Here is a 23245-nt window from a genome sequence, read left to right as displayed (position 1 = left end):
TATCTTCAGATAACCTTTTAAATACATTTTTGCAACTACTGTGGATTTTATCCCCCATCACTTACGTTGAAAGCACATTTGGAAGGGATCTTCTAATGGCCAGTATGAACAGGAGGAATGATTACAGTGAGCAAAACCTGTTTCAATGTTCATTTGGGCACCTGATTGATGGTTTAAGACTGACTTGAAAAACGGTGTACTTATCCTTTAACCTGTTAAATAAGGTATGGTTGTCTAGTTACTTACTATCTACCTGAAATCTAAACAAAACAAACAAAAAAGTCAATGTCAACATAGGCAGACTTACTGATTTGGGGATGTATATATGATGCATATGCACAAAAACGATTTAATCTACTTGTGCACATGCATGCACCAAGTTTCACAATGTTTGAGGTTTTGTCTCAAATGGGAAGGATGTGTCTGAGCCCTAAAATTATTCATTTCTGCTCTAATGTCTCACCAGAAAGGCACTTTTAGTGGCTCATGTGCTGACTTGATGAGTCTTGAGGGCAAACATTAATCCTAACTATAACCTGGAGTGCAGGAGAGGTGCTCCTTCCTTAATTTCGATCCTATCCATTAATTAAATCCAAGTGAGGTCACAGCTCAGTTGTTGGTGTTAAAAGTCCAAATCAAGTTGCAAGTCTGGTTTAATTTTGTAGAGTGTCAAGTTATAAGATTCATGACTTGAGTCTGACTCTAGTCAAAGTCACGTGACTTGAGTCCACGCCTCCGCAATTTACTATGTACAAACACAGGCTATTTTTATTTTCATCAGTTTTATATGAAAGACAATTTTGTGCACGAAGACCAAAACATATTTGTCTGTTTCTAAATACATCTTGCTTATATAATACATAGATTACAAACTGTATGAAATCAGACCAAATCAAAAACCTTGATTCAAGTTCAGTCAATAGCAAAACTGACTAAATTGGTCCATTTTCTGTTCTGTAGTCTTTGTTTCCACTGAATAAACGCTGTCCACTCACCAAAACACGAACTACATTTAAAAAGTCCCAAACATTTTATTTTCTTAGTCATTCACCTTAATGTTTATACTAAAATTATCAGCATTTCTTCACCTTTATATAACGCATTCTGTTCAATATACAAGTATCAATAAGTATGATTAAAAGATCACAATGGCTTTGTTATGTCTGTGTTAAAGAATTTCCCATATCCTATTATATTAAAATATTTCATATATAGAGTCTGTATTTAAACAGAGGCTTAATAATAAAAGTGAGTTCCCATACAAGGCAATTATCGAATTTAATCAGATTGGGAGTCTCATAAATTAAACAATCAGAGAAAAAAAAAAAAAAGTTAACAAACAGAACAGCAATGTCGTCAGAGGTGTTCTGAATGTCCAGAAAGACAAAAGGATGACAGAGAGTTTCTGAAGGACAGATCAGACCAATGAAACGACTTTCTGCTGCCGAGTCCACACATTCAAGGCAGCAGATGACGGCGAGGTCGGTCCACCTTCAAACACCTTTTAACATTTCTGCCTTTTATGACAGATTTGTTCGACACACACAAATATAATGACTGAGAAATTAAAATCACACATTCTGTCCTTCAGGTACGATATTAGAGTGTTGTTAGAGCTCAGGTGTTCTGTATACAAATACTCCTGGTGACACCCAATAACAGTCTTTGAGCGCAGAAATACTAGCCTTCCTCATAAACCTAGTCTTAAGCATACATACATACATACATACATAGATACATACATACATATGACTCGTTTTTAGTAAAGACGACTGTGCTTTGTGAACAAACACACTTCACACAACCATTTGCCTGGACTGTATCTGAACGATACCTCAGTTAGACAGCATTGTTCTATGAGAATAAACACTGATTCATTCGATCATTAACATACACATAATTATCGGCATCATCATCATCATCATCGTGGATTTCTTGCTTCTTTTTTCCTTCCAATGCATTGCTTCAGCCGGGTAAAAAGTGCCAAATAAGCATCAGAATGGATTTCTCGTCCCTCCATCCTCAACCTGTCCGTCGCATAGTTTGATTTGAGTGACGCTTTACAACAGTTCAGCTCAGAAAAGGTTTTGTCAGAGAGAGAGAGACGGTGGACCACAGCTGGAGATGGAGCAAGAGGGAACCTCAGCCTCCTACTGCTTCCACTCACACGCACACACATACACACATATATGTATATATGTATATATATATACACATATACGCACACACATACACTGATGCACATCCTTGCTTCAGTATTCCCCCGTCTCACAGTCCCACTGAGGGTTATTTGGAGATTTGCTGTTGGAGGTGCAGCAGGAACTCGTAGTACGACAGGGCCGACTCTGTTCGGTCCTCGATCATGTTCTGCATAAAGCTGGGTTTCAGCTGGCTCTCGTCCCTGAGAATGACAAAATGTAATGTAAGTCAAGAGACATAAGTTGCTATTTTATGTCAAAGTGCTGATGAAGGAAATTTTGCACTTATGTTTTATGATGAAACTTATTTTTTCTTTTAAATGTACACTGAATTCTCATCCACAGAAACAAAACCTCAACCATTCAATTACGCTGAGTGTAAATTGATCAATAAAGCCACAACTTTCAAGGTTTTACCAGACACCCACAGGGTTTTTGCCACTCAGCAGAAAAGTGGGGAACTTAAAGGACCAGTGTTTAAGATTTAGTGGCATCTAGCGGTGAGGTTGCAGAGTGAAATCAAATGAATACACCTCCCCTCCCCTTCCAAGCGTGTAGGAGAACCCACGGTGGCCACAAAAAAACGCGAAATGCCCTCTAAACAGTCAGTGTTTGGTTTGTCTGTTCTGGGCTACTGTAGAAACATGGCAGGCTCTGTAGAAGAGGACCTGCTCCTCACGTAAATATAAAGGGCTCGTTCTAAGGTAATGAAAATTATGCACTAATTAAAACATACTCATTAACATTATATTCTATTTCTGCCAATTCTGTTCTGTTAGATTCCACTAAATCTTACACACTGGTCCTTTAAAACACCAGTAGATTACCATAGAGGCTGGAAGATAAGATTAACATTAGAACTGAACTGAACAACCAGCAATTCTTGGCTGATTTTAACTTCCCCTCACTCTTGCTCCTTGATTCTTTCCACTCTTTACCAAAATGTTGTCTGTCTGTTGCTCACCTGATGACATGCAGGGAGGGGGAGAACGGCCTCTGTTCCTTCAGCCAACCAATGAAAGCTCTGGTTCTCTGCGACTCGGCAGTGTCCAGCTCTGGGAGCAGATACTAAGACAGGAGAGAGAGAGACAGTAAAGTTTTCATTAGCAGGGTGGAGGGCGGCATGAGTGTGGATCAGATACATCAAGATCAAGGCAAAGTGGAGGGATGACCACAACAGAAGGAAGTAATTTGATGGTGTTTTGGTGGTTATTTAAGTTAAACCGGTGTTATAAATGTGACTGCTGAAACATTCCTACCATGTTTTCAGGCACGGTAGCGTAGTTGGGAACTCCCAGGACTTGTGATAGGAAGTTGGGGTTGCAGTTCCGTCCAATCCACAGATACATCACCTTTTGGAACAGAATAGAAATATATTAAATACAATTACAAATAAATAGTAAGTACTGTGTTGAGAGCTATTAATGTGAACACTTGCACACCTCGTTACTGGGTCCTTAAATTTGAGAGATTTGATTAAGATATATATATAAAAAAATAAAAAAACAGAAGCTTGTACTGATGTTTTAATTCAAAGCCACACTGGATACCTCTGCTACTTCATTGTGTAACATGTTGTGTTTACATACTTCTCGTGTGTTGCCTATTCAGGACAAATGCTTTAAAAAGAAAAGAGCCACTTGAGAATATTATGAAACGTAGATGATGGATGCTTTTTGTTGTTGTTATTTCAGAGTATAATTTGTCTTTTTTCCATGGGTGCATGGTCAAAAATAAAACAGGACATCTACAATAGGGTAGCAACTGACTATTATTTTCATTATCGATTAATCTCTTTATTATTTTCTGGATTAATCGATTAGTTGTTTGGTCCATAAAATGTCAGAAAATGGTGAAAAATGTCAATCACTGCTTCCCAAAGCCTAAGGTGACATCCTCAAATGTCTTGTTTTGTCCACAACCCAAAGATATTCAGTTTACTGTCATAGAGGACTAAAGAAACCAGAAAATATTTACATTTGAGAAGCTGGAATCAGAGAATTTGACATTTTTTTCTTAAAAATTTGACTCAAAATAATTAGTTGATCATGTCATCTTCCATCAATATCGGTAAGGCTTACAGAGCTACTGCTTTGCACTAATGTTATCATACAGGCACGGACTGATTTTGACACCAATAGCCTTGATAGCCCAAAATGTACTTGCATACAAAAAGCGCACTCCATATTACCACTCAATTCACACACTATAACCCACAGCTATAGACCAGTTATAGAGAAGCTAAATCCAAAACATCTTTGTTTTGGAAAAATAATCAACAGATGAACCTATGATAAAAGTAATCATTATAATCTTTTGTTATGAGTGTTCATTTTAAAACTGGGGTTGAATGCTCCGCACCATTCCAGCATCCATGAGGAAAGCTGCCTCCCTGCTGAGTTTTTCCACAGACAGTTGCAGCAGTCTCGGCTGAGGGATGGTCCGATCGTTGATGTTCAAAGCTCCCTGACAACGCAGGAAAGAGAGGAAAAAAAAGGTTATTACTTGGTAACACACATTTAATAACTGTGGAAAATATTGGAATAAAAAAAATGTCTTATTTATAAACCAAGTAACATAAATAATGTCTCTTTTGCCTCCTCTAAACATCTGCCTTCAAGGACACTTTATCCAGAGTCACTACTTTTTTCGCTGCAGCATCTCTATCCACTAGCTGAGATGTGCAGGCGGTGAAGGGAAATTTCATCCTCCTCACCTCATCGGTCAGGTCATCGATGCGGTACAAAGCAGGGTGGATCATCAGCATGGAGTAGGCCAGCGGCTGGTACTTCAGCTGTAACATGGCAAATACCCGGTCATCTAGCCTGGTGCTGGTGCCCGTCCTGAAAGCTTTCTGTAAGGTGCACACACAAAACACACGAAACCAGATCAATCAAGGCTTGATGGTGTATTTTTCCAACACTAGATCCTGGAAGTAGAAGCAGTGTCTTAAGGGCCAGAAAAATGTTGGATCATTATAGTTCAAGTGTAGTTTAAGTGTAGACAGAGATGAAAAAGCAATCAGTGGAGAAACACAAGTAGAAATTTAAAGTAAAACAGAGAGTTGGAGTGCAGTTGCTGTGTAACGACTGGATCTTGTGAAAACGCCGACCTGTTTGAGTAGGGCGAGGATGAAGAGGGGGAAGAGTCTGAGACAGGCCGGGGCCAACAGGCCGGGCTGCTGGATGGTCAACACAGATTGCCGGTACGACATCAGCGAGTCAATGGCAGCGTTTGTCATCGCGTCTCTGGCGTCACTCAGACTGGCCGTCACCGAACGGTCCACAGCTGCAGAGAAAGGGGGAACACATTTCCAGTCATCAGGAAGAGGATTATTATACGTGTGTGTGTGTGTGTGTGTGTGTGTATTATATATACACACACACACTCATCGGCCACTTTATAATGAACACCTGTGCAATGTAATAAGATCCAGTACAACAGCTCTGCCATAAATTCTACTTTTACAAAGCTTATCCATTTTCAGCTTTTGTTGACATTGTCAGAAGGGTGATAATTCTACTTTTTGTTTATTATTGAGGTCGTAGTGGATGGTGGTGTCCTGGAGTGCATTATATTGAAAAGTATTCTGAATATTTTGCCTCATGTATGTTAATCAGGTGGATTAATGCCTGACAATGCACCACCATATTGTCCTGTTGCTGAAGTTGTGAAGTAACTAGTAGTAATAAACTTAGTGAAAATTGTACAAGAAAGTTAATTCTTGATCTTGGAAACAATAGGTTTCAAAAAAACCAAAATGTGATTTATGAAGGTATGATAATCTATAAAGGATAAATGATAAATAGCTGCTACATTATAGTTTGGGATAACACTGGCTTAAAAGCAATGACATCCTATACATCTTAATATTTCAATGCCACTTTAAAAAGGAATAGTTAAGCATTTTTAGTTACAATAGTTACGCATATTTGCCTTCTTGCCAAGAGTTAGATGAGAAGATCAATACCACTCTCATATATGCTCATTGAATATGAAGCTATAGCCATCAGCAGGTTAGCTTGTCGTCATTGTGAGGTTGCCAGGCAACCAGTGAAGACTCCAGGGAATCACTCCTCCTGGCCAAGAAATAGTCTGCCAGTTAACCCCATATAAAAAAGAAATTACAAGATGTTTTTTATATTCCAGTTTGTGTATGGATTAAAAGCTTTAGAGGTGCTGGTAGGTGGATTTGTTTGTTAAATTTATTTTTATAATTTTATTTTTATTTTTTTAAACTAACCATTTCCTGGCTCCTGATGTCATATTTAAAAGGACAGATATGCGATTAATATCCATCTTCTTATCTAACTCTTGGCAAATAAGTGCATAAGAGTGTTTCCAAAAATGTCAAACTATTCTGTAAGACTTCAGTCTTGTATTGTGTAGATTTGAATCATCAGTTTAAAACAGCTGTGGATTATCAGTTGAAGTAAGGCACAAACAACATCATTCACAGTTTACATTTGCAGTGGTAGTGTTGAATAAATGTTGACGACTTGAGAAACAGCAGCTCTCCTCCAGCTGACGTTCATGATGAAATTAAAACGAATTAAACATTAAACTTGTTGGTACCATATTTTGAAGAGTAGAAAATATCAGTGTCTATGTTGTAAGTGAACATGAGCTGAGCATGCACAGATCTGAGTGCACAGGGTGTTGGTTGCTAGGTGACCACAGCTGTCGCCACTCACCACCATCTGTCGATGGTAATGACAGTGAAGTGGATGCAAACTTTGCAATGATTTCCTATCAATTCAATCAAAAGACTATTTAGTGCAACAATGAAGAATAATTTCAGAGTGTTGCTACATCTAAATCCAAACACATACACACCGAACTGATGCTTCTCGTTTGAAATAAAATATTCATGTTAAAAACATTCTGATGATCTGATGTAATTGAGTGTCCACAAAATTATTATTGGCATAAAAGACAAAACTCTTTCAACACTTCATGTTTTATAATGCCTTCATGCTCCTGCTTGAAATAACTATAAACAGGGATGGAAACAGCTAAAAATCATAAATTGTAAATACAAAATTATAACAAATATTAGGTAAGAACTAGGGATGCATAAATTGACTAAATAAATGAAAGAATGAGTTGTGATACATGGACAATTGCAAAATAAATATGGGGTAATAAAAAATTGATACTATTGCAGGTTTTCCCAACCTGAATTCTCTGATGTGACATTTAATCATCATGCACAGCATTAGAACATGTTGCTCCTCAGGTTTTTCTTGAAAAAACAATGAATTTTTCAACTTAAGAATCCAATCATTCAGTATTGTGAGTTTTATATGTATTTAAACCCCCTGTGACAATGTCCTTCTAAAAAAGTAATCTGATGCGCTCCCTTAAAAGTGTCACGTAACATACCCATGCAGGCCAGCAGTCCAGTGATTGCTTGAACATCGGCCCCAGCAAAGATATCTGACAGAGAATTAACCACGGGGAGACACAAGGTGTGGACACGGATCCTTCTTTCTCCTAAAAGAGAAAAGACACATTATTTTAACAAAACAGACAGAGATTTTCATAATAGCTTTGACTAAACCTCTTATCCTGTCTGTTTATGTGTACCTTTGCTGGAGGTGTAAAGCAGTGCAGCCTGGAAAGAGACGACCTGCATGTCGTCCAGGTTTTCCTCGATGGACATCTGAACTGCGAAGCCAGCGTCTGGGTTCACGTTCGGGAGAGACAACAGGTCTGTGGAGCGCACGAAGAAGTTTCCGTGGAACGTGTGGATGGAGAGACCTGCGGAGACACAGAGAGAGAGACAAACTGTAACACTCGACTGCAAAACAATTAAAGTGAAAACATTTTGCTCATTAAGTTTATCGCAGTAGTCAGCCACTGTTATCGTTTACAGGGAGGGCAACATGTGATCCAATCCTGACTGTTCATGATTAAAATTATGCTGCATTAATCATAATAAGATGAACAAATAACAAAAAAGCAGTAATGTAGTCATTGCTCAAACAAACAAATCTGGTGCCAGCAGACCTTTGGTGCAGCGTATCCTCATGACGGCCTCGAAGCCGATCTTCCTGGTTAAGTATCTCTTCAGCTCCTTCTGGAAGCGCTCCACCTGAGCAGGGTTGTGCTGGTGGTGGTAGGAGGGGAAGTAGTAAACGCTCCCTGCCGAGAATCTGGATATGCAGCCTGGGAGAGAGAAGGCAAACAAGAGGAGAAATGAAAAGATGAGATGCTAATAGTCTTCTATTTGACATGATTAAAATAGATTCACACCCAGTTCCCCATCTCTCTCCCGCTGTGATTGCACCTGGTATTGAAAAAAAAAAAGAAAATCTGATGCTTCTTGTGTCTGTATCTGGATTTTTACCACTATGATGATATGATATATAAATGTGTTGTGAAAAACAAAACATTTTTCACTTATTCTACTGAAGATTTCCGATGCTTTTCTTTCCCAAGAGTTTTTTATTTAATTTGTGTGGTGGTTGCTATGAGTCTAAAATAAGTATAAAGCCATTCTATTACATAAAATCATAATTCCATTAACTTTACAGGCAAAATAATTTTACCCTGTGGCTTCATATAACCAAACTGAAACCACCAGATGGTAAATGATAAATCTGAGGTTGCTGGCAAAATCTGGCTGAAATGTCAGGTCAAAGTATCCTGTGTTGAGCGCTAGATATGTAAACAAACATAAATATCCAGTAAAGCCTCCTTCCCTCTTTTCATCTATCCTCCATCTCCCATCCATTCGGTCCAGGACTCACCAAGCGATGCCAGGTCGCAGTACTGAGCGCTGAGCAGGAACAAGTCAACAGCAACCTGCTGGCCAGAGCAATCCAGAGCCAGCTTCTTGTAGAAGTCTGTTGCTGGGGATAAGTGCTGGATATCCTGAAAGAAAAACACACCAGGTAGGACAATGAGCTCAAAATATGAACAGAAATTGACAATCCAAAAGAATTCAAAATCTGAAATTTGACATGTTTTTAAGATCTAATTGTAGTTGAAAAGCTACAAAACAGATTTCCAACACACATCTCATTGATGTCCTGGAGAAACCTCATCATCAGATCTCTTACCTTGGCAGATGCCCGCTGGTTGGGGTCCTCTCTGGACTGGAGCGCCCCCACACCGAGGTTAGGCAGTTGGGTCTGAAAAACAGACATGCGCCCTCCGGTGGGCGACAGCAGCTTGAAGGCTGCTTGCAGAGCTGAACCCAGGGCAGACTGGGTCTCCATGGTCTTTTCAAATAAAGTTGGCAGGCTCTTCAGAAGATCCTGCACAAGCTGGAAGACAAATATAGAGAGGGAGTCTTATTTTTGTGACACTTTTGATCCCTGAGGAGAGACTTTAGTTTTGTCATTTCATCTTTCTTCCATCTGCAAAGAGGTCAGAGACCGGGGTCAGGGTGTCACTCAGCAGTGTGGCTGCTATTGTTATAAACAAAATTAAATATTAAATATACAGTAGTTGTCACTTCCTATAAAGTGTAAAGAAACAGAAAACACATGGCTAAAATTAAGCTTAAAATTCAGAAATATGACAAAGTGAGGAGATTTTGGACTATTGAATAGTCATGTTCACAATAAGCTTTAAATCAAGGTCAAGTTTCTTACCTCTTTGCATTCATTGAGGTTTACTAGAAGGCTGTCTGGTGTTGGTAAAAAGATATCTGTGTAGAACAAACATGTAGCATTTAGACACATAAAATACAGTCACAAACACACTGATATTATAATAGTTATGAAACTAATTTTTAAAAGTGCAGCTATCATAAAGTGATTCATATCAAGAAAATAAAAAAGAGCCACTGTTTGTGGTGACATTAATAATTAAATAAATGAAAGAAATAAAAGAAATTTGGATCCAGTTGAGTGTTTGAGTTTCAAGTATGACAGAAGATAACAGTTCCCAAAAACATAACGCCAGTTATGGAGTTTGGTCCAAACAGTCTTGTCTCTCTTAATACCTTATATAGTTATTAGCTCCACATTTTTGCAAATGGTTTGCACAAACAGCTGTCAAGTTGCTGTATTATATCTTACCTTCAATGTCAGATACGATGAGCATCTGAGGCTGGGAAAGCCCCTCCTGGAGGTTGTAGAAGTGGATGGTGCTGTCAAAGGTGATGAAGCCTACCTTTGTCCGCGAGTCTCCAGGAAGCCTAGGACACACACATGCTTCAATAAACTAGCACTTAGGCGAAGAGGATGACCTATTTCAGTTTCAGAGTATTTCAGAGCGTAATTTCAACCTGGCAGTCAGAAAATACACTACTGCTGTTGAATCCTCAAACATTTACATATTTGTTTATTTGACCTCTTATAGTTTTAAAGCACTAGTAGAATTATAAAAAAAAAAACTCCAACATCCTCTCAACATCTCTAATAACTGGATATTAAATGTTGTACATACGCATTGATGTTGTCCAGCAGTGACTGACAGAAAACATTCAGGTAGCCCGTCTCCACTGCATTGTGGGATACGTCCAGCACAAAGAGGTAAACAGCAGGCTGTGGTGGCCTCAGCTGGGTAAATCAGGACAAATACATGTAGCTTAACACAAGGTCAATAAAAACACACCATCACAATCACACACACACAGATTACTGTCAAATTTCTTCCATCCACACAAGATTTAGTAAGGAACTGTAAAATTTAGTATTAATTTAGCACTTTTATGAAAATGAGCTATTCATTTACAATAGACTGAGCACATAGATAACTGTTCACATCTTTAATAGGTACAAATTCATCAATAGCGTATGTTGCAACCTACCATGTATTCTGAAGGAGCAATGAACTCGATGGTGGCGTTCTGGACCTCAGGTCTTTTGTGTGGCTCTCCGTACGATCTGCTGACTGGGTTGTACATAAACTCCTCTGGCACTAGAGACAGGGACACAGAAACACAACCAGACACCATCAAGTGAGGTTTTAGTATTAAATAATGTGCTGTGTACTTTGTAACTCGGTGGCGAGTGTGAAGATCCACAGCATAGACTGTATACAAAGATGGTCCACAGTCACAAAGGTAAAACTGTGTACTTAAGCTGTGGAGTACATGGGGCTACATAATACACACAAACTTTAGTTATTTAATCATACTAAAGACTTTTATCCACTTCACATGAAGGTGTTTATGTAGGTATTTACTGTAATAAATCATCATAAATCATCTTTTTTCTTATTTCCCAGGTTAACAGTCTCAGAGATGGCTTTGCCATTTTCTCCATTTATTACTTAATGGAAATACATTTTGTTGCTAAGCTGTAATAGATTAGACACTTGTCAGCTGCCTTCAGTGTCCTCACTGACAGCAGCTCTTTCAGATGATGAGGGAACTTTCAGATGATATCTCTGGTGGAAGAGATCATATATCTCTTCCATCATTCCTCCCCCTATTCTTACCATCGTTGACCCGATAGCACAGGTTGCACTTCCACCTCCTCTGGTCCAGGAAGGAGACGAAGGGGTTGATATATGTTCTGCAGGACCGACACCTGACGATGGTGCTGGATGTCACCACGGGAAGTTGCTGCAAGGAAAACCATAGAACAAAACCAACCCCTGTGTGAGAAGTGCCTCCAGGCAAACTCATTTTCTTGTTTGCAGCTCATTGTAACTGGCGTTTCAATAAAGACTTTCTTGTTGCTGTCCAAGTTGTGCAACGTCTCTGTTGTCTGTGTCCTCAATTACCACAGGAACAAACGCCAATTCATTCTGACAGATTTTGCCAAGGGCTACATTTAGTCAAATCCTATCCTAGCCGTGTTACGCACCAACATGGGCAGAAAATTTAGTTTCTCCAAGAGAAATTCAGCTGTGTTTACCATGTTCCTCTTAATCCCTTACCCCAACTTAGTTAATACTGAACTGAGTGTACTTGACGCTTTTTTACCGAGAGGTCTTTGAAAGGGTGGAGCAGCAGGCCCAGTGGCATCTTGGCTTTATTGAGCAGAGACTGGGTCTGAGGGATGCTGGTCAGCGTAGAACGGAAAACCCTGGAGAGACACAAACACACAGTACTTGAACTGCATCCAGAGATCATGTTATCTCTGGTATTTCTCGTGTACCAATGTGATATGTGGGTGACTGGGTTAGATGAATGGATGAACACATCATTTTTTACCATGCATGAAAAATACTGTATGCAGGGACAAAAGTTAAAAGTTATGCTGATCTAAAATACATACAGTGCATGTACAGATGGCAACTTAACCACAGCTAACATTTTGTTATTCACTGTACACAGTGACTTACGAGGCAAAAATAGACAGACTACAGACACATGCTGCTGATATTAGTCCACCATGGCTTACTCTGGGTGGCAGTTAATCTTCTGCAGATCTTGGGGCAGGCAGGGTGTAGGGGCAGGGACTGGACTTGGTGGCAGCAGGTTCCTCTCCTGCAGCAGGTTGACCACTCTCAGGGCCTCTGGGGTGCTGGACTGGAGGCTCATGGCCGCCAAGGACGGGCTCAGCTGGGCTGGCCCTGGACCACCAGGTGGCTGAGAGAAGGAAAAACAACAAGCATTTAACCAAAACCTGCGAGACACAAATTATTTAGCATGAAAGGTAACCCATGCTTTGATTTACAGATGAATGACTGTTTTAAAATCTTAGCATTTAATCAAACATTTTATGTTTCCTCCAAAATATTTTTCTTATAGTTAACCCAAAATTAAATGCAACATTATTATTGTTTAAAGTGGTGGATGACACTGCCTACCATCCCATGTGTAACAAAAATATTTTAAAGAGAAATAAAATAAAAAACAGTCAGATATATCTGTAAACCCATGTGTTAGTCTGGCACCTAAAAAAGATATTTGCTGGCATAAAATTAAAAATTAGTTAAGCAAATTGTTCCTTCATACTGTCAAATTAACTCGTTGTTTGTCAACTTTGACTCTACAAATACACAGAAGTTATATCTTAATATCAGCTTAACATTTCCATATAGCCTGCACAGACAGAAGGGTTTTGCATGTGTGTTAAGAGAAAAACAAATGCATGACAGAAGTGGCAGAGCATGGTGTTACACTGGCACACAGTCAGTGGGCTGCTGGGACAAACCTCTCTCACCTGCTGGTATGGCTGAGGTGCTTGAGTGTAAGGCTGCGTGGCGGCCTGCATCGCAGGGTGCATGGGGGAGGTGGCGTTGTGGGGAGCAGGGGTCTGCTGGTACCCAGGGGGAAGGGAAGGGTAGTGGCCCAAGTGCCGACCAGGCGGTCCAGGCTGAGGTGGGCCAGCTGGGGAAGAAAAGGGAACAAAAATGAATTTAGTTTACACAAGGAATCAAACCCATTGAGCAGCAGTAATCAGTGAAAAAAGTAAAAATGAACCTCTTTACAGGATAAGACAAACAATATTTTGTATTTTTTTTTATAGTCAACAAACAACATGAAAAAAAAACAACAACAACAACAACAATGGCTTACTCCATCTCGCAACACTTTCTGACTTCCCTTCCCTGTCTGTGGTACTCAGAGCCAAACTCATTCTTTTCTACTAAAAACAAATCTTTAAAAACAAGAAAGTTTTATTTTTTAACATGGCTCAGTAATTTCTGAAACAGCTGGGCACTGTAGTTGTTAACAAACTTTACTAAAACAAGTATAAGGAGTGTATTTGGTGGAAACTATTGTCAGCTGCAGATGAATACATATTTGGTGCTCTGATAAGTGTAATAATGTATGTGTGATTTACTCAAAATAAACTTCAGTAGCCGTGTTCATGGTAATGACACCGAGCTCGACGGAGTGGCTCACTGACGTGTTTTGAACAGTTTTTGGACAACGAAGGAGCTCAATGGCACAGAGGAATAAGCTTTATCAGGCCTTTGATACACAGGAAAATATTGATTTTGGTCTTTTCTTTAGATTTGCTAGATTTGAGTATTGCCAAACTTATCCTTTAAACCTGAAGAAATTAGAAGACAATCTGTTATAGCATGACAGCAGTTAATCTTGTGACATTTAGTCATTGTGTATTTGTGCAGAAAAATATTTTTTTGATTTTTAAGATTCTGTTGAATAAACGATTTGATGTTAAAGATTGTGAAATAAAACGTAAAGAAACACTTTAGAGACTAAGAGACATTTAAAAAAAAAAAAAAGTTTTGCCTCCTCCAAGAGACGATGCTCATTTACTGTAAGTCTATAGCTGCTATGAAATTCTACTTAGTAAACCTAGATTGTACATGTGGTTGGTGTGAAAAGATTCCAAGATGTGGCAGAAAATGACCTTACCCATTTTGTTGTCAACATGATTATAGCTGTTTGATGCTTGTGGGCCATTTCCAGCCACAGTTCCTGTTCCAAAGCAAACCACATGTGATATGAATAATTTTAGTGACACTTTTTTGCTCTTTCTATCTCAGTGTGCTAACCAGAAGTGATGGATATGGAACGATCTGAACTACAGTACAAGATACACATGAGATGGAGACAAAAGGGGTACTTTTACAAGACATTACTAACAATGGTAATGATGGAAATTGTTGTATGGTGTTTTAAAGAAACTTCACTATCTAGACACATCTATTCAGAGGTCATATGAAAGATACGGTGAGAATGGATGACGAGAGGAAGATAAAATACCGACAAGAAATATATGTCACCAGGGATGCACTGATACTAAGAAATTCCTGGTCTAAAGCAGCATACTTGACAGATTCCTCAATACTAAACACCCAGCTACATAAGCACAAGTCATAGAGATCAAAGCAAAGCGTTTTGTCTAATATCTCGACTCATTTTCTTATTTTCTGCAATGTTCTCTAGATGTAACAATATTAGAGCTCCGCATCAGCTGAGCTTCGTATTTGCCGTCAAATTAAGGGACGAAAAAAAGAATTAGTGCATCCCTAGACACAATGAACAGCAGCACAGAGAGGACAGGATGGGTACAACGACACTGAAACAACATCTAACAGCTACAGATAGATTTAGCCACACCTGGACATTCAATATCCCCCTCCTGGCAGTCGTGCTCAGTGGGGGACTGAGTGCTGTTGACAGCCCCCCCACACTGAGCTGGCATGGAGAGGAAGGAGGGAAGGGAGGGAAACAACGGAAGCTGATCAGAACAAAAATGGTTGGCTTATAGAAGGACATACAGTTCCTGGCCCAAAGTGATACAATATTTGTTATCACTTACAGCATGTTTACATGACACAGACTCACATAATGTTTGTACAACAAATGTCCCAGTATCATCACATTATACTTGCTTAATTTGTGGAGAAAGTGTGCTGTACTGACTTCCAACATTTAACCAAGCTAGCTAACCCAGTTAAAACATCTGCAGTAAGTCTGAAATACTAAAAGGTGGATTTATACTTAGGCATATGTTCTATAGCTACACCATAACCACTCAACACAGACCTATAAATCCACCTTAAGTGACTGGTTATGTTGTCTCACAGAAATCTGACTCTACTTCCTTTTCTTGTCCAGTGGGATTGATTTCAACGGCAATGCTCTCAAAATAAGTTCCTAGTCTCAGCTTGCTGAGCTCATACCAGGCCGTTAACACCGTATCAGCCGTATCAAGTGACATGTAAATAAATATACAAAGTTATGCCATAAAACAAGTATAAAGAATTATGCCTCTACAAGTTGTCATATCCGACGACAACAATGAAATTTTTCCACAATTAAAAAGAAAACTAAAAACTTACCATCTGCTTTTGGGGGTGGAGGTGTGGCATTGGCCATTGGGGGTCCAGTGGGAGGCGGTGTGGGTTTCATGGTTGGTGGTGGGCCTGTAGGTGGGGGTCCTGTAGGTGGGGGCCCATAGGGAGCTCTGCTTGGTTGATATGTGTGGGGAGGCATGGGATTCATTGGTGGGGGTGCTGTGCCTGGTGAAACACACCAACAACAGTGATTATTGTTAGGGCTGAAACAAATCATTATTTTCATTATAGAATCATTTCTATATTTTTCATTCTTGATTAGTCAATTACTCATTTAGTATATAAAATGTGGCAAATAGTGGGTCACGTTAGCACAATTAACCAGAGGTTAAAAGCAGCAAAACCTCAAATTTAAAAAACTACAAGCAGCAACTATTTGGCATTTTTGTTTAATGAATGGCTCAAAGTTGTTGAGTAATTATCTTTCAGTGTATTAATCACTTTTCATTCTTGCGGTGCACACGAGAGGAACAACATTTCAGCTGAAACTGTGAGGTAATTAAAACAGAGTGATGACTTCTAAAATGATGTCAACATTACTGTGTCATGTAAAACACGAGCGTGTTGTTGCCACAGATCATGTAGACAACAGATACGATGCATCACAGAAGTGCTCTAACATCATAAGCTCTGACTAGAGGTGACAACAACTGGTGGAGATATTGCCCCACAGCCGGCTAATGTCAGAGCAGCAACAGAACGATATCAATCTCTGACAAACCAGTCAGTTCAGATGTGTCTCAACCCAAATAAATTCTTTGATCAAATCGCTGATCAATGAAGGTGGCAAATATGTTTACTTTTGCGTATGAAGTATAACACATTGCCATTGTTTCTCTAAATGATACATGCCCCTCGGGAACGGTGTAAGTAATGGTGTAATACCATGCACAGCTTGATTATTCGTACAGCAGTGACAGAAAATGGCAACTGCCAATTATAAGGACAAATAATGAGAAATCTATGATACCAGGAACGGAAGACAAAATAGTCTTAATTAGATTAGAGATTAGACTGAGATAAAGCTGTGTGATTATGATTACAATGATAATCCTCTTTACAGCACACTGTTGACTACGCTTTTTTGATTAATTTATCAGCACTCTGACAGCTCACTCACACTCATTATCAAGGTCAGAGGTGAAATATGTGACATTTTATTGCATACAACAGAGTCCATAATAATCGACTAATAATTTGCCAGTTAGATGTTATGTTCACTGCCACCATCGTACTGATTTGTCCTGACGGTGCTGCTGGGGGAAAGGTCTCTAAAAATCAAGCAGACTCTTCTTGTTGGGGGTGTGAATGTAAACAGCGATTATGTGACCTCTGCTTCTGTTCAAAAGTACTGCACTAAAGTTAGTTTTTAAAAAAAAAAAAAAAAAAAAAAATCAAGGTTAATTCACATAATGCTTTGACATATTATTGAGACACCGAGGCCACAGATTACACAACCAAATTCTGTCGTTTTCACATCACTTAACAAAACCACTTCCTCCAGAGAAAATGTCATGACTAGTTGACAAAGATACTGAGATTCACTATGAGCCGTCTTTTGTTTTTGACAGTACAAGCTACACATTTCTCCAGGGAGACAAATGTTAAACTCTCTGCCCTCTTGGAATATTTTGCAATCAAAGCAATAAATCAAACTACTATGAATCAAACTATGAGAATGGGACAAATGCCCATGAGACAGTTGATTGCATTTCTGCTAATATCCCCAGCAAAAAGCAGTAATTTTAGGAATACAACCTATACCAGGAACTGAAATTTCAAAATTTTGACTTGCCCTAACAGCCACGTCATGCTGCTACAGAAGAGTCGCATAGGAAACAATAAAATTCTTCTTTGAACTTTGCACAAATTCAGAGCAAATGAGTCTCTGTGCCTGGGAGGAATCCAGAGGAGGCACCCAGCCAACATGTTCAGTGTAGGAACAGAGGGCAATGTCCAGCTCCAACATATCAGCATTTCAAGATAATCATATCTGCAGCACATGTCAGTCGTTTATTCAAGACAATGAACATAAAAGAGATGAGACATATCCGTCATGCAATAGAAAAGTTATTGGAAGGGGAGTATGGTGGATACTTTAAAAAATACAGTGTGTGTTTTAAAGAAATGACAGATGAGATGATGGGGACACTTAAGTTAATAGCCTGAGGTTCACTGGTCTGATTTGAAACTAGAAACAATGATTCATCTTTTTATTGATTTGGCCCAAGGTGTGCCTGCATCATTATTAACTCATTGTTCTATAACTACGAATTGTCCCCTCTGTACTGTGCTTCTTTCAACTTTAACTTTAGTGTCCCCAAGGAATATGTTGTCTCACAGCCAGGTAAAACACAGAGACTTAAACATTTAACATAATAAATACATTAAAAGATATACGCTTTAGCATACCCTCACCATCTAGCATCTGGATGCTACAGTAGCTGATACAAGTGTGGCTTTCAGTGGAGCCTTCATGTTCGTACCTGGCTGGATGTATCCATGCAAAGAGGTGGGGGGCATCCCTGGGCCTGGTGGCTGGGTGGCACTAAGGGACACCGGCGCTGGTGGTGCAGCACTGTAAGGAGCTGATGACGGCGGTGGCGCTCTCACACTTGTAGCTGGGTTCACATGATTTGCCACAGGGCCGCGGGGCGATGCGCTCATAGAAGAGGGTGGCCCCATTGGTGGGGGTGATGTGTTGTACTGCCATGCTGGAGGCATGGGCTGCTGCTGCTGCTGCTGCTGCTGGGGGTTTGCGTAGTAGTTACTAGAAGACACAGCAGGAGGGGGAGGTGTGGCCTGTGCAGGGGGAAGCCTTGGACCAGGGCTGGGGCTGGCAGACTGAGGAGGAGTATGGGATGGAGCAACTCCCATTGGAGGCCTTGTCAACAGCGGCTGGCCTGGAGCAGCTGGGTAGGAAGATGGTGGTGGGCCCTGCTGGTAGGAGCTGACTGGGGGAACGGGCTGATATGGCCCAGAGGGATAGAGTCCAGGGCCGGGGGGTGCGGGAGCTTTGGCCTGCATTGGATTGTAGGTTGGTTGGTGAGTCATGCCATAGCTGACCCCTGGCAGCTGCTGCATGGCAACTGGATTCTGTGATGGACCTGGAGACCAGAGGAATCAAAATATAGGCATGTTAGAGAATCTAGGTCAAAAACAACAGGTTGATGTTTGTTCAGTTATTACATATTTATATTCTGAAAACAACACACACACACGAATCTACTAAAATGACACTAAAGCTCCTTCAGACATGTTTGTAGATGTTCTGGCAGTTTTACATGCTGAACGCTCTTCTTCCTTGTGTCATTACTTTCAAACTGTTCTCCAGCATCACTGCCACTGTGTCGAGAAAAAAAGAGGGCTGTTGGACTCCCTCTTGAGTACCAGATGCCAAAATTTGCACAGGGATTGCAGCTCTCCAGGTTACAGTCCTGTCATGCTTGACCAGAACCATTATGGGCCATTACTGTAAGGTAGCCTTATGTGAAAGCTCAAAGGCCAATCCATTAGCTTAACAGAGGGATGAAGACAGCAATGTTACAGATTCAGAGTCTAAAAGAGCTTCTGTTTGCGACTTAAGTGTCTTTTGAATAAAGCGAATCCTCGGGTTTAAATCTGAAGCACAATACAAAAAGCTATATGAAAAGCAGGTGTTACTGTGTTGGCAGTGACGACAGCCAGTGAAAACCACTCAGATGCACCAAATGACCAATGAACTGACAGCGTGGGGTGTAATCTCTTTACCTTAATCATGATCTGCCCTCAGTGACAGTGAGTGTGGATCTCTGAGCCAAGTCTGGCCTTTCTTTACTGGACACAGCAGTAAAACATCAGACACAAAACAGGGCTTTGCTTTTACTGATAAGAAATAATAAATAAGTGTTGCTTTTAAATTAAGAATGCTTGGGGTGTAAAATTTTCAGGTACCACACTAAAATGTTGCATTTGCGTTTAAATTTCCTAAATGCCACATATCAATACCAAGAACTCTGGTATTTTACTGAAAATCAAAGAAGGAATTGATTTACTCTTTCTGAAATAGTAGATCATCTTGCATCATCTTGCTTACATCAAAAATAGATCTTAAATCTAATAGTCAGCAGAAAAAAGAAAGTGTGGTTGGAGTGGCAATTTATATCAATAAAGGTGTTACCTAAACAAGAAACTGATAGGCATCAGTGCTTAAATTGCACCATCAGTGAGTGTATCCCTCTTTACACTCTAAATGATTGCATAATACCAACAGATTCACTACTATCCACTTAGTCCTGCACTACACCACCGGAGGTAGAGCTAAGTCAGCAGAGTGAGAAGGGATTAGAGAACAACTCTTCTCAATGAACAAAGATAGATGAAGGCACATAATCCACCTCAAATCTTTGTCCTTCCTGAGAGCAGGGAAATTTTAAGAACTAAAGCTTCTGGTCAGTCACAGCTCTTGTCCAATCATAAAGAGCCTTATATGGGATCAGACCTATCCACCAATCTCAACAAATCAATTCATTTAGCTCAGTTAGTGTAAACATTAGCAAAAAAAAATCCAGAATTGAGGGAGTCAATCAGTATAACTCCACTTAAAGAGAGATTAAGGACCTTTAAAGACAAGTGTGTTACAACAGTCATAAACACATCTTCAAATAACACCATCAAACTTTAACTACAACCCTTAACACTTATAATTCCTGTTCAGATGGAAGCACTTTCCAAGGAAAAGTGGAATAATGGAATTTTTACCGGATCATCTTCTGTGATTTTTTGGCATAGCTAGAAAATATAAATCAGACTTGCTCAAGTGTGAAGTTTCCAGTGGGTTACTGTATGTTCATCAGTTACAGAAACTACATATGACATGGAAACATTTTGATGTGACAAATATGTAAATGGTGTAGGTCTTAATCATTTTAAGGTACAAAGTTACTTAATCTCTGAATTAGTCATTCACATTACAGATATCCCATGATAATGATTACTTTACACACATTGTACTGAAAATCCCATCAAGCTTTAATTTTCATGGTTTGTTTCTTCTGTCAGACAGACATTGTTTTCAGATTGATCAGAGCGCTAAATAACAGAGCTGGATCAGCATCCTTTAGTGACTCATCTGATACAAGTAAGATAGGAATAATATTAGGGAGAACATAATGAAGACATTCAGACACGTTCAGTTTATCTACAGCTTTAGAAAACGAGGATTATAAACTCGAGCTGCAATTGCTTAATCTGCACAGTATAAGAAAGCTCCTTCAAAGGCATTGATAAGGAAAGCTAATGAAGGCTGCCCTCAGTTGCACTTTTGTCAACTGTCACTGTGTGTGTTTAGATTGTTGTTCCATTACGTTCATGGAAACCCCACAGCAATGTGTAAGAAACCTTTAACTTAAGTAGAGGAGACTGAAGAAGCATCTTCGGAAACATATTTGGATCGTCCCCAATGTGCCACATGTACAGTAAAACGTAGAACGACAACACGCTAGAGTTATTTAGCCTGATGAAAATCTGTGAGGACACTAACAGACCTGAAGACGAGATTGTTCATTGGCAATGAAACTACAGGACAACACATTAAACACATTAAATGTTATAATTACTGTGATAGGGGTAAGTTCTGGCTAACCGAGTAGCTTCTCGGGATGCATAATTGTAAAGTTGTCGCTACGACATCACAACATCACCGTTTATGTTTACTGGAGGACGATGGAGGGAGGGGGGATGGGACAGCCCATCACCTGTCTTAAAGGTTTATAGTGCCTGTTGACTTTTCAGTTTGTCAGCCTGATGGGTTTGCCACCTCGACAAACCAAAGTTAACAAACACTGGCTAAATCCAGTTAGCAAGACAGTTATAGTTAGTTTGCCTTAGCGATATAAACTCGTTTTCCAACTGAATTCAGTAACGTGGCAAGATTAACTGTAGTTATCTTGGCGTAGCTATACTTGACAGCTCACTCGTGCTTGGTTACGTTAAGTTACAGCGTTTCTAAGCAAGCCAGGTAGATCCCAGTTAGCAAACGGCTATAGAGACAACGTTAGCCGATTAAGCTAATATTAGCTACTTAGCCTTGTGTGAAGTTTACGTAAATTAAGTTTTACTCACCATTCGCATATGCCTGCCCTGTCCCATTCTGAGAGTTAAATCCCGCACTTGACATCTTGAAATATACACCAGGTTCTAATTTAGAGGTTTGCTTGGTTGGCGAATAGCTAGCTGCGTCTTTAGCTAGCGAGCTAACTAGCTGGCAGTCGCGATGTAACGTTCAAACTCGACGACGTGTCCTTTAAGTCAAAGCGGCGTCTCGTAGCTGCTTAAAAAGTTAATTAGCTGACTTGTTGGCGATTACAGGGCCATGGCTGTTATCGAAACCCCCGTTCACAACTACCCACGGGTGAGTAACGACGGGCCTTGTCAGAGTTAATCGTATGTGTGAGGCACTTCTCCTCTTTCACCGGAAGTTGGGATCACCCAGCAGGAGCGACGTAAAAATCGTCGGGCATGCGCAGTATGTACACGTGGCATTTCCTCCTGTGCTCTCGACTAATCCGACGTACCGTAAACAAGAGAGAAAGCTCAGATTTTATGTACAAGCAGTGTCCTTTTTTTAAAAAATAAAACAATTTGGTCATTTAGTTTGGTGTGAAATTCGGTAGAAAGTCATCGAATGAATGAATACTGCCAGATTTCGTTCAATTTTGAGATTTAAAGATACTGAATCTACCATACATGCCGCAGTGGCCTCCTAACTGGCATAAATCTGAACTCAATTTACAGATTCCGAATTCTATAAAATGCAGCAGCCAGACTTTTAAGATAAACCAAGAAAAGAGACAATATAACTCCTGTTTAATGTCCCTATACTGGCTGCCAGTTGGTTTAAGAATTGATTGAAAGATCATACTTATTACATTTAAAGCACTTTCTGTCCTGGCCCAGGATTACATCTTAGAGGTAGTCTCCCCTTATCAACCTGCATAAAGTTTGAGGTCCTCTGACAGGAACCTCCAAACTCCTAATGCAAGGTTGAGGATTAAAGGAGACAGAGCCTTTTCTGTCAGGGCACCACTGTTATGGAACAAGAATCTCAGACTTGCAAATTCAATATCTAAGTGACTTTTGAAAACTCACTTTTATCCTAAAGCATTTTTTATTATCTTTATTGATTTAATTTACTATATATAGTCTTTATTTTATATTTGTTTCAATGATATATTTGTAGGAGTGTGTGTGTGTGTGTGTGTGTGTGTGTGTATCTGGCATTGTTTTCTATATTTTGTTCTCTTTATCTCTGCCTTGTAAAGCACTTTATAATTACTTGTTTTGATAAGCGCTACATAAATAAACTTTATTATTATTAT

General features: G+C 39.7%; 1 protein-coding gene across 2 annotated transcripts; it reads right to left on the bottom strand.

Annotated features, from left to right (window-relative positions):
* Positions 1 to 1011: 1011 nt before the first annotated feature.
* On the bottom strand, positions 1012 to 22362 carry sec24a (SEC24 homolog A, COPII coat complex component). Of its 2 annotated transcripts, XM_044370365.1 has the most exons (23): positions 21990 to 22362; positions 18374 to 18994; positions 15873 to 16052; positions 14440 to 14502; positions 13274 to 13440; positions 12509 to 12696; positions 12088 to 12190; positions 11598 to 11724; positions 10966 to 11075; positions 10602 to 10714; positions 10232 to 10350; positions 9803 to 9858; positions 9266 to 9472; positions 8954 to 9077; positions 8211 to 8369; positions 7788 to 7961; positions 7584 to 7694; positions 5311 to 5486; positions 4915 to 5052; positions 4560 to 4664; positions 3458 to 3550; positions 3163 to 3266; positions 1012 to 2401 (listed from the first exon to the last, which is right to left on the bottom strand). In XM_044370365.1, the coding sequence occupies exons 1-23, from the start codon at positions 22042 to 22044 to the stop codon at positions 2287 to 2289; spliced, it is 3408 nt and encodes a 1135-aa protein (XP_044226300.1). In that variant the 5' UTR covers positions 22045 to 22362; the 3' UTR covers positions 1012 to 2286. The 2 variants fall into 2 exon arrangements, with proteins under 2 accessions (XP_044226300.1, XP_044226301.1); XM_044370366.1 differs by lacking the exon at positions 14440 to 14502.
* Positions 22363 to 23245: the final 883 nt, after the last annotated feature.

The sequence above is a fragment of the Thunnus albacares genome, chromosome 13 (genome assembly GCF_914725855.1).
Source record: "Thunnus albacares chromosome 13, fThuAlb1.1, whole genome shotgun sequence".
NCBI classification, from domain to species: Eukaryota; Metazoa; Chordata; class Actinopteri; order Scombriformes; family Scombridae; genus Thunnus; species Thunnus albacares.
This window is presented reverse-complemented; position numbering and strand designations above follow the sequence as displayed.